General features: G+C 27.7%; 1 protein-coding gene across 1 annotated transcript in view; it reads left to right on the forward strand.

The window, feature by feature from the left end:
- The first annotated feature begins 1,286 nt into the window (after positions 1–1,286).
- Positions 1,287–16,730, forward strand: part of LOC148231529 (inactive dipeptidyl peptidase 10) — a 349,615-nt gene continuing 334,171 nt past the window's right edge. Inside the window, exon 1 of the mRNA XM_088192822.1 lies at positions 1,287–1,624. Coding sequence (XP_088048948.1) covers positions 1,535–1,624 — 90 coding nt within the window. The 5' untranslated portion in view covers positions 1,287–1,534. The remainder of the gene's footprint in view (positions 1,625–16,730) is intronic.

Raw genomic sequence — 16,730 nt, forward strand, 5'->3', positions numbered from 1 at the left:
TGTGCGCAAAAAGCCTACATATATTATTTTTGCGAAAGTCGTTCTGTGGCTCTTCCCCTTTATTGCTGATCCGTTTTATTGTTAATGCACGCGCACAAATCACATTTGCGTCACGCTAATACTGAACAATGCATGGAAATTGGGACATTTTTTTTGTTGGATAACGTTTATTTATAAAGCCTCACACCATGAGCAGTTTTATGGCGTCTTTCATTTTGGGTTAACATTCATACTTATATTCAATATGAATATTTGTAATATATCAATATGTAAAGATGATATATTTATAAACTTTATAAAGGCGTTTTGATTTAATTGTTGGATACTATACAAGCACAAGTGCATATCGCATATTTGGCTGGATTAGGACTACTCAAAAGTTTACTGTCGATTCAAAAAACAAAAAGCAATTTTTTTTAAATATTAAGATAGAACAAAACAACCATAAAAATTAAAAAAACAACTGCCTTCCATTTCACGGTTACGAAGTCCAAAATCTATGAGCTCAATTAGATTTTCACAGACGACTGAAAAGTAGTAGTTGCACTACTTCCTGTTTTTTTTATTTAATATCACATTAATATGTTCTTTGCAATTATTAATTTAGTAGTGTGAATTTTATTGTGCAAAATGTGCCAAGAAATAAGTATGTAGGTATCTTAAGACTCTGTCTTAAGCTTGAAAATATGGAAGTTCAGAAAAATTGAAAGCCAGTCACATTAAGGTATAGTTTCACCTATATCAAACTATATCAAACCTCTTTAGTGAAAGCTAGTTTCAAGGTGGCTGTATGATAATTACAAAAGAAAGTTTAAATAATATTTATTTTATTAGTTTTTTTCATAGACGTATTTCGAAGGACTGCGTGGCTATTCTGAATTCTGATCTTTAATGTTTATTGCGTTAAGCTAAACTATTATTATTTTAGATTATTAAACAGCATTATTCAATACAAAACCAGAGTTTAGGATTGTATAATAATAAAAAAAGTCAGTTTAAAAATAGGATTCGACCATTAAACTTTCTACGAAAAAGGGACTTTACGTCTAGATAATATAGTTTTATGTAGTAACAGCACTAAAGTTTATAAATAGATAATATTATATAATATACACATGACCCGTTTTCGACTGAGTGAAAACATAATTGGGTAAAAATTCAACTAATAATTGCAACGCATTATTGACTCCATATTTAATACAATTTCAGATAACTATTTATAATATATTTTTGTAAGTTGTAAATTTTTATTAGCTAAATTGTAATAGGTGCATTTTATTTTTCAGGATACGATTTATCGGCAAAATAATAAAAAAATAATTCGATTAGTGTTTTTTAATATAAATTTTTAATAATAATTTTACTAAGTGTGATTTTGCCTCTTTAAAATAATTGAACTGTAATTTATTAATAAAAATAAAAATAAATTTAATTCAATCGTTTAATATAATATTTGAGTGTTCTATAAAATAAAGTGTTCGTGTTTTTAAAAAAATAAGAGTGATCGATAAAGTGAGTGATTTAAAGCAAAAAAATGCAGACCAACGTTCAGATCGATTCCAAAAACTTAAGACCATCTCCGGAGCACAGGCCTAAAGGAAAAGGAGGAAGGCTGACTGTCGAGGTAGGATTTTTCAATATATATGTATACTAAATATTTATTTTGTTATGCAAAAATAATTTCGAAAAATCGCATTGAGCAACCAAAAATATTAAACACGCGAATATAAGCTTGGAAAGAATTCCCTACCGGTCTTTCCGGTAAGACTTAATAATATCTGTCAATGTGGTGTGATTTAAGGAAGACACAGAGAGCAGATATATTGTTTAACAATTGTCTATTTTAATGTGTCATAAAAAAACTGCTAAAGTTTTTTCGATTTAAAATTAATTTAAAAATACTACTTCTCACAATTAAAGAGAAGGATGTTAGATGATCTGCATCCAGGTGTTACTGGTGTGATACCTGTAAGTATCTGGATAAAGTAGGAGTGTCAAATATTTTGTATATAATTTGCGTAGGCCGTTAGCTCTGGAATTTTTCTATAATATATGTAAACCACATCGATATTTTTTGTAAATAACTATGGTTAATTAATTGTTATTTTTTTGCTTTTAAAAGGTTTCAACAATAACTGTTAATCAAAATGCTTAGATGGAGTAATGGTATTAAACTATTTGCCATCTTTAAGCAGTCGTTTAGCTTATTGTCCACAGTATAATTGTTGGTTGGTTTAGATATTTTAATTGTCCATTACAATGTTTTTTTTTCACTATCACATATTTTGTAACATATAATATATACTCCAGGCCTTAATTTACTTTTCACTAAATAAACATAGATTAAGTTAGGTTAAGATATGCTAGGTTATGTTGTGTTAAGTAAGGTCATATTACAATCCCAGTGTCTGTATCTTGTTAATTTACAAGAAGCAAAGCAAACTTGAACAAGCCCTCACAGTTCGATGGGCAACAGTCTCCTTGTTTTACGGTCGTGTTAATCTCCCATCGGGAAAATTTCGGTGCAAACCCTTTCGGAATACTAATCTTCCCGTTTAGTGTCGAACGAGGTCGTAAACTTGCACACGTACGTCCGATAAAGATTTTATCTTTTGACGGCACCCGATCGTGACCTTTCTCTACACTTCACCAATTAAGATATTGCCCTAATTCAATTTAGCGAAGATAACAACCCACTTCATTCGGAGCTTTTTCAGCGAATTTTTTCAACGCCAAATTGATCACGTACTGTAGCGAAACGCCACCCTTAAAAAATGAGCTCATAACAACGTCTTGGTTACCTAGTTATCTAAATAGAATCAATATCAATACGTGTTATGATATCCAGTTATTCAGAATGTCCTCATTACTGAGAGTCGTGCTCTTTCTTTGATGAAATGTATGAAACTATTCTATATTTAATAATATAATATAAACTCAATTTAAGCTTTTAATTACGTATAATAACAATGTTGTAATTACCAATTAAAAGTATATGGAATATTAATTTTTATTAAGAAAATAATCGAGCAATATAGGTTTTGAATGTACAAAGCTTTATTTTATTTATAACTGCTTCCAAAAATACTCACTTAGTAACTGTTGCTGTGCGCTTTATTTATTGTCAGATATGTGTTAAATAGTATACAATATTCATATTATTTTTTATAAATCTATCTAAATATATATACTATTGTTTTAAATTTATTTCTTAAAGTTTCAGCATACAATTGCTAAAATTATATTCTGAATTTTAGGAACAACTTGTGTTTTTTCTATTATATTAAGTACAAAGACCTGCGTTTTTTTATTATATTTAAATGAAAAACGATTAATTGATTAAGGTATTCTTTCTATATTTTTGCTCATTTGTGTTTTAATTGTATATATATATTTTAGTACCTCTCATACAATATTTTACATCAGTTTATATTCTTGCAAGAACATATTATCTTACGTAAAATAGATCTTTAAATATTAAAAAAAACAGTTTAGAATTAGAATTAAAAGTACATTTTTTGTCATTTATAAACACGAAACTAAACTAAATTAAAAAAAAACTCTCGTAAAAATTTAGGCTAAGTAGATAAGTCAACCTTATTCGCTATCTTATTAAAAAAATGATGGCTAGCAGCTTCAAAAAAATAATAAATCGCTACTTAATTACAAATATGCTTAGAGAAAAAAATAAAGTTGTAATAAATATTTTAAATTGGAAATAAAAAAAAAATATTTTTTCAAAATATTAAATTCAAAAATCATTTAATAAAATAGAGGGTCGTGAAAAATATTTTATAATTAATTTTCTAAAATAATATAAAACATAAATAAAAAATAGAGTCTTTGCCGGACGGATTTATTTTGGGTTAAAGTAAGGTCCAACGGTTTGTTAGAAACTATTAGTAAATACCGTTTAATATGCAGCTCAGATGTGCAAAACTGTTTGTTTAATACAAAAAAGGGATGTAAATTAATTTATTTTATGACCCTTAAGATTATAGACAGTAAATTGCTTAAAAATATTGATATTAATTTACTAATATACAAAGTATATATTACTTTATTTAAATATTGTCGTGTAAAAAATCGCAATCATTTTTAAAATATATTATTTAATCTAATATTGCCCTTAGTGTTTTTTTTTCTTATGAATATTTTGTATTTTTAATTTAAGTACAATGTTTTAATTTATTATGGACGCTACATGTTAACATATAATTGCATTAATATAACAAAATATAATGTATAATAGATGTAAAGTAATATAAAAATACTAGTTCGACTGAAGAATTGTGTTGAATATTAAAGAAATCCCTTTTAAAAAAGCCTCTTTTTTATATATAATCCATAAGCCATTTTGCTACATTTATATTCAAAAGCTTACTTATTGTAGGATTTTATTTATCTTATACTTGTCAGTGTATAATAATGATTTATGTATCAAATTAAGCTCAAGGATGTTGCGCTTTTATTGATCTAATTGTGCTTCTAGTATATAATTGTATATACTTTCAATTTCAACTAACACATACGAAGGTTAGTCGTAGTTATATATAATATATTATAATGGATATAAAATTTTCTTTTCAAAGATTGTAGTTATTTGCCCTTTAATCTTGCCTCTATATATTTGCCGCATCGTTGGAAAAATGGTGCATCGTTATCTGATCTGCTTTACTCATATCTATCATCGTAGAAGTTTTTAACGAGACTAAAAAAGTGTCCATAGAATCACCTTCCATAAATTTAGTGTTTAATAATGTAAAGCACCATAAACACGTCTGGCGAAATATTTTTTTTCGAACGTGTGTGTATTTTACAGCTAGGTTTAATTAATGTTGTGAACATTGCGAAACGTCATAGCAGGCACGATTTCTTAGAGTAACAAAATATCTTTACTACTTCCTATGTGGACTATATACGTGTGTGTATTCGTTTTTAATTAAAGTCTTAGTTGGTAGTCGCGAAAATACGCAACCACCTCGACTAGGCTTTGGGCATAGTTACAAAACCTCAAAATGTGTTGTGCGATGTCGAGCAATGGCAATTTATTCTCGCTAATTAAATCTTATCTCTTTGTTAACAAAGACAAATTGAACTGCGCTGTTTTGCATTATTACAGCATACCATAGACGCACTGGAGCTAGAACAATGACATGCCAACCAAATAACGTTCTACAGAATCATAATATTTCAAAGTATTACAACAGCATTCCGACTATTATATTTACTATTACATATATATTATACGTACAAGTGTGCTTTGAAATTCTAAGATGATTTAGATTAGAGGCATTATATATAACTAATATTACACGGCAAAATATATACCGTAATCCAAAAATATTGTTTTAAAATTTTAGTTTGAACAGTGAGTTATTTGTTTTATTTTTGTTGGTGCATATCTAAACTACAAATTCCAATATTGAAAAAAAATGCTCCCGAAAATTTACAATGACAGAATTTTACCAAGTGAGAAATTTATTGAAAGTTGCATGTTATATGAATTTATTTAAAAAAATTGCCAACTATTTTTCATATAGTAGGTGATTTATTAGATATCCGCTTTTTTTTTTTTAAAAAAATGTGTTTATGTTAAGATTGCAAAGGGATTGTGCATTACGAAATTCTTAAAACTGGCTAAATAATAACAGCAAATTTATATTGTGCTTAGCTAAATCGTTCGCATAAGGAATAAATAGGCATGTACTTGGCAATATAAGTCAAATAGTTCTACAACACACAATATAAATCACCATTTGGTGAAATTTACTTTTGATAAAATCAAGAATCTTGACTGGAAGGTTATATATCTCATTCCCCATATTCTCCAGTCCTTGCTCTTTCTGACTATAATTTATTTTGATCGATGCAATAAAAAATCGAAATGTAGACGATGTGAAAAAAGCTCTATCAGAATATTTTGAATCAAAGCCTCCAAAATTTTATGTTATTGTTATTAAAAAAATGACTAAAAAATTAGAATATTAAATTTTGCATTTTTAAAATAAAAATAAACATTTTAAAGTGTTTTCTTCTTTTATTAAAAAAAACGACATTTATTTAAAAGTAATCTAATACTATAAGTAGTTTTTATGAAAGCTATGGTTTTCAAAAGTTTGATTGAGAATTTAAAATTTAGGGGCTCTTTTTAGCTGTATAAACACTTTTGTTGATTGTCGCTAACTACTGGGAAATTATGTATGATTTTCTACATCAGTAGTGGCAAACTAATATACAAAGGGGGCCGCAAAACCGCAATAATCGTAACTAGCAGATTTTTTTTTGTATAAATTTAGAAAAATTAAGAGTTATTTATTTATTTTTAAACATGGGTTCATTAAAATTTAAAATATTTTTTTAACCAATAAATATGGCTATTATCGGTAAATTAATTTTTAATATCCGGTCATTTTGGCAAATCTTTTCATTTTTTAATATATAATATAGTGATATTTTGAAACAACGATATTAAATAATGTCGATTTTAAAAGACGTGACAATATAGTTTTTATCGAATTTAACAAAATTTGTAATTAGCTACTTATTTAGAAGTTAAGCAAAATAGTTTTAACGCAAGTGAATTGCAAACAAACATACGCCAATAATGGGCTATTACCAATGATTTAAAGCCGATTTAGATACGCTCAAAAATAATTGTTCGTTAATAGCAAAGGAATTCCGCCCTAAGATGTGGATCATATATTGTAGCTTTCATTTATTAATTTATTCAATTATTTAGCTTATAGTTTATACACTAAATATGTATGCACATATAAAATATAACATAAACATAAACATTGATTATAAAAAAATACTTTAATATAATATTTATTTCTTAACCCATTTAGTAGCGAGTTAATTTATATACATTTGTTAGCATACATCTGGGAGCGAGCTAATTTTTTATATTTTTCCATATTTATTTATTATTATTTTATATGGCATATATAGTAAATTATTGAAAAATAGCGATTTTCAACGTTTTACTGCATTGATTTATGTTATTGCTTTATTGTATTTGTATGTATTAATACTTTTTTCAAGACTTTTCTATTATTTAATTTCGTTAATTATATTTAAATATATTTTTTTATATGTGGATTTATTTATATCATTTTAGAAGCTCTTAATATTTTTTATGAAATTGATATAAAATATTTTTATTTATTTCGTATGCTTTAATTTACCGATATTATTTTCTATGGAAATCATTAACATTAAATCAAATTTAAAAAATATTATATGCATATAATGCTCTTTATTTATTATTTCTTTGGTTAAATATGTAAATATTACCTCAAAACAGTGAAAGATCAACCGCCGTACATGTACGGCGATACCGCTAAAAGGATTATTGCACGAAAGAGTTTCTTTATTTCATTGAGGAATCCCGCTACATTTTTATTTTTGCGGATTGTCCTGTGAGTATTATTATATAAATACATCCCCTGGCCGTACTCGTTTTCTTATACCTATGTATCCTTGAATTATCTGTATTTCTTGTATTAAATCAATGTACATCTTCATTTCTTATTAAATACTTATTATAATAATTAATTCTGGTAACATGTATTTTTAGCTTTAATATAAATACTAAAATATTAATCTTCATTGTTTATTGAATATCCAATCATTTTAATATTTCAATCGTACTAGTCAATTATTTTTTATTTAAAACTACTCTCATTGCTCTGTTTTGTAATTTTTTCAACATCGTCTAATTTAATTTATTAGGCATATATAATATTTTTGCACAATAATTAAAGTGAGGTAATATAATACAATTGTAGATTATTTTTATAACATATTTTTAATCCTAGATAATATACATATTTTTCTAATAATATTTTTGAGTATGTGCAACTTTATAAAAAAATGTAATGTATTTTTTTAAATCCTTTGAATTATTATTAATTAAAGTAAAAAAAAGTTTTTAAATAAAATCAAGGTTTGAGATGCAGGTCGCGTGTTTGCCACTACTGCTCTTCTCAAGTTCAGATAATGACCCCAATATAGATGTCGAAACGTCAGTTTATATATGTACATATGTTTATACACATGTATTTAGCTGTTTATTGATAATATATTAAATAGAGTGTAGTTAATAATAATGCGATATATAAATGTACCGTTTTCGATAGCAATTTATGTGTTTTTTTTCACTCCAATGACGATTTTTCCAATGTAGAGGCTTTAGAAAGCCATAAATTCAATACGCACACGCTATTTTTATTTGTTCGCTTTTATGCTACATAAAATATGTGAACTTAAGCGTAACAGATGTTCACGCAGAGGTACTATTGTCATAAAATATGCTATACATATATACACGTATCGGATATGACTTTTTTGTGTAGAGAACAATTTGTCAATATAACAAAATGTGTTTAGCATACTCTATCGACAGGAAACTCAGAAATTTGTATTGAAATTCCCAAATGTAAGTCATAAAATATGCAATATGTGATACTCTTCTCGTTCAAGTTATGAAAAGTGTATTGAAGCGGTTATGAAATGATATTTTTGAAAGGCGCGATGCAGACACGAGGGGTATGAAAATGATCGGCCATTTACCCCAGATATGATAAAATTGAATATAGATATAAGCTCACATTTTTTTGGTCGGTGAAGGGTTACAACTGATCTATAAGTATTATGTGTAATTTCTTGCATTTATTAAATCGATTGTGCCTTTCAAAAATATTCTTATAATAATCGTGTATAGAACATAAAGTTTGCAAAAAAATTCAATTAATTTTTTTTGTAGTTTATCCTAATTTATCTCATGCTCTTATTTTCAGTTTGCAATATTTTCTTTTTAACTAGCAACTTCAAATTTATTTGTAATGTAAAGTTACAACTGAAGTCAGCCGAGATCTACGACTAAGCGACCACACTGCTGCAAATTTCATATGACGTCCGGACGGCGGCTTCTGTCACGTACAGCCGGCATATTTGCGCGCGATCGAAAAATGTGCCAAATAATCGCAATTTTTAAATTGTCATATTATTAAAATTACGCTACTGATAATTATAAAAGTTTGTGTGGGCACTCACCAATACAATATCAGTGAAAACTTTTCGGTCGTAAATATTCAATTTACGCAAAATCTTTGTCGGCTTTTGCAAAATGCCATAAGGCATAAAAATGCTACTTCAGAATACGAACACCACATCTGTGACTATCCTAGAATTTGTCGCCATCGATTCTAAATAATAATTCGTTATGGTGTGACATTTATATAAGCCGATCTAGGAAAATACATAAGGATATTCGAAACGATTTTTTTAACAAAGTCAAGTACCACTAATAATTTTTTAATTATTTAATTGTATATGAAAAAAAATATAATAACGATTTTTGTTAAAAGAATATACTATCAAAAATATAATTAATCCCTTTTAATGCCTTAAAATATTCAAAGATGTCAGTAAGAATCTGTTGAAGTCCCTGATCAGAATGAAGTATTATTACTTGACCACGTGACCACGATGCAGCGCTCGACATGCGTGTTAACCATAGGTTCATTATCATCATCTCTCACTCTCGTCACTTAATACGGGAGAGAGCGAAACAGGAAGTATCTCTCCGCTCGCGCTCGAAAGAGCAGCTCCAACTTCGGTTCCTTTGACTTTGGTCCGTTTGCCGACAATGTTCGGAAGCGTTCGAAGCTGGCAAAGTCGACTGAATTACCCCCATTTTACCTCCCGTTCTCGGTAACCTCGGACAACTTCTAGAGAGGCATAAATGCTGGCATAAACATTTATGGAATATATATAAAAATATGTTAAAGCTGTTAATTTTTGTTTTAACGCCCCAACGAGCGGTGCATATAGAAGTGAGCGAATTATTGTTCGGTTCAAAAAATATTTAATGCAACTATATACATTTGTAGCTGAGGATCACCACAGTTTATAATTTAGAAGTCTCAGCTCTTTTTTTAAGTACTGTGTGAAAAAGTGCCACCGCTCCTCGAAGATGTTCATAAATATTCAATTCGCAAATCGACGGTTGGATTTGTGAATTGGCACAATTTTCCGCGCAATTAAAAGACTGAAATTCGTTCGGCACACATCCTTTGTCGATCTACTTGTGCAAACAACGTCCGAGTGCGCGGTGAAAAACGAAGAAGAGGAGAGAGAGAGAGCTAAAGGAACAAGAGCGCTTTGAGTCCCCGCTCGGCCATTTTCTTTTGTGCCAAAAATCAACTTTTTACGTCTTCCTAAAAATTCTCAATTTAAATTCAGCCGCTGTACACTGGCAACACACTTTCATAATAAATTATAATATACGCAGCGATCCCGCGAGTCGGGCGCTAAACGCTTTATGGCGTCTGGGGTTAACGAGTTAATCTTTGGCTTTCTTCGTATTTGCGCTCCAAGCCTGGGGTGAGCTTATTAATAATAATCCATTGTATTTGTATCGTTGTATTGGTATTTTTTGAGCTACAAATTGAGGAGGAAAATGTAATTTACCCGTGACCATTCGGAGCCTTAGGCACGGTTCTGATTGGTCGCTATCGATTGGGCATGGTCTCAAATTATATTTGTCAATATTATTTTTATTTCAGTCTGCAATTGCCTAGTGAAAAATGATTTTGAGAGAGATTTCAGTTCAGTTCATATTCTGGTAACGATATTAGATTTAGCTAAAAAAAAATAATTTATATGGTAGCTGTTTGTTTACAATGTTTTGGAAAGTCGTATAATTTTATTTTTAATTCAGATGATTTAACTCGGTATTTCACGAGTTATTTGAACGATTGTAGACAGTTTGTAACTTAAGAATGGCATTTTATATATTTTTTAACATCGTAATATAATTTATTGAGTTACGTGTTAACACTTTCTATGCTACAAATAAATATAAAAATTAGCCACCGTTGCGACATATTTTCTGAAACCATATTTTATGCGAAATATTTTAATTAAGCATTAAAAAATATTAAAAAAATCTACTCATAATATTTAAATGATAATTAAAAGTGTTTTTGTTGTTGCTCAGTGTTGCCATATAATGAATTTCCAGTCTAGGGCAAAAGCAATAAAATTGTGCCATCGCAATGAATTAAATTAATACTTTTTATTACAATATTACGAGTGAGAATTAAATAAAGCACATTTAAACCGAATTTTGACCAATAGGAGAGCGCAAAAAACAATTATCCCTTCTCAGAAGTCAAAAATCTACGTCAAAAGCAATAAAATCGTGTCGGCGCCGTCGCAGTGGGAACGCTCGGTAACGAGCGTTGACGTGAATTTTTGCCTTCTGAGAAGTGATAATTATTTTGCGCTCTCCTATTGATCAAAATTCGATTTGAATATACTTTGATCAGCCCTCTTATATGAGAAGTCCATAGTAATATCGCTAAAAATAGCTATCATATTTTTAAAACATAGTTTAATATCGAAATGCAGAACAACTATGGGGCAATATGTGAGAGCCGATGTCTGTCTGTAATTCTTAACACGCAGGGTTTTTAATATTTTTGTTAGTTAAAGCAGTTATCATTAGGCACTAAATTGGGTAAATAAAAAGGGCATGGTAGTAATTATAATCGCAGCTAAACAAATAGCCCTACAGAGTTGATATTGCATCCCTTATTCTTGCCCGTTGCTAACGGAAGATTAGCACTTAAGAACTCTCTTTTTGCACTAACCATCCAGTTTATCAACGAGCTCGCATCCTTGTGTTTACACAAGGATGTTTTCAGCGATAGCTATGGGGAGCTAGAATTTTTACGTGGGATGGTGCTCATAGATGAGCACGTAAAAATTAAAATAAATATATAAAAATTATATAAAATGAGCACCATCCCATGTACAACAATACAGTTATGGTTCACACCTAAAATAGATTTTAGGTGTAAACCATAACTGTATTGTTGTACATGGAATTTCATGGGGCATTAAAGAAACCTATTAGGCAATGATGTTCAGATTTAAATTAAAAAATAAAATAATAAATAACATGTCAGAACATTAAAAAATTATCGCGAAAATAAATATGCTTTTTTTTAAAAAAAAACATAAAATAATATTTTTAACAAATTATTTAAGATTAGATTTTTAATACAAATCTAGATTAAATATTAAATAAATGTTAATTGTTATTTTATAAAGTTTATTATACGGTACATATACACATATTATTATAAAGTAAAACAAGGTTGATAATAATGAAAGTTTTAATATAATATAAACATATTATTATTTTGTTTAATATGTAGTAAAGAAAGGTTAAAGATTAAATATTATTATGGCAAGTTTTAAGTAAGTGAGTTGATATTTTCTAAAAAAAAACTTATTAAATTTAGCTAATTTGAGGAACAACAACTTTAGGTTTAAAATAAAAAATAAAAATGTGTTAAAATAGTTTTCGTTAAATTTTAATTTCAATTGCAAAACATTTTTGACTTTTTTTTTTTTTTTTGATTTAGATAGGATTTTTCAACAGAGTTAATAAAATATTTTAGTAGTCGCCATCATGAAACAGCATAGAAGATCAGAGTAGATATTGAAAATAAAAATCACAAAGATCTAATTATAACAACATTAATTAAAATTTCTCTAAAAACTGTTTTTATAAATATTAATTAAAAAAAATGTTTTTTACTTTAATTTTAAGAACTTTTCTCAAGCATTATTTTATTTTATATTAGAAATATATTTCAACTTGTTAGGTTTCCTCTAGAAGTTTTTAACAGAGTTGACATTTTAGAATATTTTTAATTGCTGCAATCTTGCTCCAAAATAATCAGTGGCTAATTATATATAGTAGTAAGATAATATTTTTTAATTGATATATTTAATTAATTAATATAATAATTATATCATTAATTACTTACAGACTTAAAATAAAAATTTGTTAAAAAGTTTTTTTTTATTATTTTAGTCTCTATTATATACCTCAATTTTAACCTCCTTTTTTCTAAGATTTTAGATTCTTTTTAATATATATTATTGCACAGGCGCGTACGGTGAGCTACATTTCCTTTCAAAGTGAGTGAAAAGAAGTGGTGCGGAACGCATGTAACGCACATCCTTATCTCTCACTCATTCTCGTCACTTAACACGCGAGCGAGCGAAAGGGAATGTATCTCAACGTGCGCGTCTAGTATTGCGTAACATATGGTGGATCAGAGTGGCTTTTTATAAACAAAAATTATTAAAAATTAGGTAAAAAAACACTTTTTTTAAATTTATTGTAATTGCTATTACTTTTATTATCTTGTTACATCTTTCCTAGGATTTTTTAACGGAGTTAGAATTTTAGAATATTTTTATTAGCTGCTTTGTTAGATTAGAGTGGCTAAATATACTTATTCCTTTTATTTCGGAGTTTAAAGTAAATAAAAAGTTGTAATTTCTATTATACAACAATTTTAACCTTACTTTTTTTCTTAGTCTTAAAAAAATGATATAACTGCCATTTTAAATCAAGATGGCGGATCAGATTTGATATATTTATTATTAAAAAATCAAAGCAACATCTAATTAAAACAGCAGTTAACGTGTAATACATTACAATAAAAAGGTTTTTAGTTAAAGCGTACAGATCACATGTAATCTTCGGTTACGTTGGTAGGTCCTTCTAGAAGTAGTCGAAACTTCTCGAGCGCGTGTCTTGGAGGAGATTGGTGAAAGTCTAGTCTAGTTTTGTACTACGTAATATATACCGTCGTGCATGTAGGTCGTATACTCGCGCGCTGGAGGGATAATTAGGAATACGGCGTGCTTCTAGACAGCTGTTAGGTTCGTAGGCACAGTTTGCGGGACTTGCGCGTCTGGTGTGTTGTGTATGAATCGCTATAAAATTATAATTTTATTTCAATTTTAATAAGATTTTTTAACAAAGCCTATAATTTTTAATTTAAAAAAATTAAGCAAATATTTTTTTTTCATTTATATGGTACAACAGTTTTTAAGGAAATGATAACTGTCGTAATTTTATTGTAAATATTTTAATTCAGGTAAAAAAATTTTTATATCTAATATTATTTTTGCCATATATTATATAAAATAAAAATGTTAAAATTATCATTTATTTGATGCGTATATAAAAATCTGTTTTTATTATTAATAAAATAAATAAACAGACATTTGTCAATATTAGGTTTCATGTTCCTTATTATAAAGCAATATATTTTTACGAAAGATACTTTGCTTTGTAATATTATAAAAATATACAAATAAAAAATATAAATATTTAATTTTAATTAGTAAAGATACACAGTAAAATATTTTTTTTAATGATTTTAGTTATTTAATAAATATGTATTTTTTGCAGTAAATAACAAATAATTATAAACCTTTATTGTAATTACATAAAAGAAAATGCTGTTAAAATTCCTGATTATAAACATCGGTGTTTATTTGACTAAGATAAGGACCAAAGTTTTTTTCATGCGATAATCTAGATTTACCTCTTTATTAAAAAGTTCTCATTTTTTGCCGTTTCAAAAGTTTTTTATTCTTTCATTTGTGAATTGTATAAAATAAATTGAAAGTAAAACTCTCCTTATATATTATACGATATAATTATATTTGTAACTGGCACAGGAATCAAAAAAAAAATAATGTAAGAAAGCAGCGCGAATTTATTACGACAATGGTTCACATAAAAATGTTTTAAATATTAAATAAAATTTTTGATCCAATTCAAATTGCATAGAAAGGTTTTTAAATATATATATTTTTCTGTATAAATAAAAGTAGCTTATTATTAAAAAATCATAATATTTAGAGATTAGGAAAATCAAGGAAATCTTAATCGGAGTTACAATAATATAATAATAACTAACCGATCTTACAGACATTATATGAATTGGAAAATACAATGGTCCATACCCGGATTTTTCAGATATTAATCAGTTACATATACTACTTATCTATCGTGATTTTTTATATATTTTTATGTATTATTCACAATATTTCAATATTAATATTACTGTCCAGTTATGAATGCACCATTATGTTTTAATAACGACCTTACTTTAACAGGAGTTTTATTCGTTTCAGTGCGGTAGAATTTCTTAACGTTTTCATTTAAAAATGCAGACACGTTCATTTTAACCTTCAACTTCATTAAGCTTCATTATTAATATTATATACATATAAAATGCCTAACGTTTTAAATTAAAAAATATAATTATATTTTGCATTTCATATTTATAATTGAAACACACAGAATCAGTAAAGATCAAATATTTAATTACTCTTTAAATTGCTATATATGATAATATAATTTTTGTGTGCCTTTTAATTGCAAAATAAAAGTATATTTGTACATATAAGTCAAAGTCGTTGTTTCTTGCAAATCGTAATACGTTTGATTCAAGCGACTTTGATACATAGTGAACGGGTTTATATTGTGTAGTTAAACTGCACGGTCGATCCTCGCTCCCTTATTTAGTTTAGATAGGTATATAAACTAGTAGCTTTTTTCTTATTTGTTTCGGTAATTGTTTTCATTGAATGATATTTCGAAGATGAGGTATATATTATATTAAGCAAAACGAAATATACAGCTGAATTTAATATATAAATTGAGTGACTTTATTCGGATACTTGCAAAATCGTGATATTTACTCTGAAGTATATTATAATATATATATTCCTATTATTATTACAAACAATATATATATCTTCGAAAGCCGCAGGCAATACATATTTGCGATCTCTAATTTAGTATTTACATATTATGTACTTAATTTGGTGTAGATAACAATCAGGGTTAGCACATTTTTATTTTATAAATTTTATTTAAACAAAATGTACTTGCAGTCGTATTAGACACACCCCAGGAGGCAAGATAACAACATTTCGTTTCAGAGGCTCACAAAGCGTGAAATTAGGAGGCAAAAATGCGTGTAATAAAGAGACGGTTTCTATATTTAGGACAGCATCCACAGTGCACTCGACTGTCTCTCTTTAACTAAGATCGACAGATTTGAATTGATAAAATCTGTTTAAGACAAGCTTTTAAAATTTTGCTTTAGACAGGTTGAGATTGGAAAACTTTAGAATTTAGCACCTCATTTAAAAGGGTGATTAAGATCTTTTAAAATGTGATGCATTTTATGCTTAAATATGATTGCATCTTAATTTTTATGATTTGATTTAAATAAATTATTATTGCGAGAGAAATACGCGAACATATCAAATATCACGAGAAAAGTTGATTGAATGGATTTTAAAATAAGTGGAAAAGTCAAGTGGCCCTTGAGTTTAACAAATTAAAAAGTCCAGCATACTTATCTCGGCATTTCTAGAATTATGATTTAAAAAATACTAAAGCTCGACTCTTCAGTTCAATGATATAATAATACATTATATTACTAATAAGAATCTAATTTAAATTGTGTTATTAAACTTAATTAAATAAAATTATCACAATATAATTGCATATATTAAAAAATATTATTTTTTATACCAAAGATGCGTCACAGATGTGTAGTTTATCGATTTATATCAGCCATAAGAAGTTTTGCTTTAATTAATAGCTTTAGTTGCTAAAGAATTATATAAAAATATTTCCTAGCGATTCTCTGACCTTTTATTTAAATCCGAAGATGACCAAAGTTTGTCTATTAAAAATCTAAATGAGAGTGATCTTCCGACTCTCAGCTAACAAAAAAGTCCAAATATTTTCTCTAAAGCAGAGTATTGGCTTTTATTCATAAAAGTCTCCGCCGCAAAAAAAGCTCATTACTTATTCATAGATC

Source organism: Plectrocnemia conspersa, unplaced genomic scaffold (genome assembly GCF_051122295.1).
Source record: "Plectrocnemia conspersa isolate PC_06_02 unplaced genomic scaffold, ASM5112229v1 ptg000009l, whole genome shotgun sequence".
NCBI classification, from domain to species: domain Eukaryota; kingdom Metazoa; phylum Arthropoda; class Insecta; order Trichoptera; family Polycentropodidae; genus Plectrocnemia; species Plectrocnemia conspersa.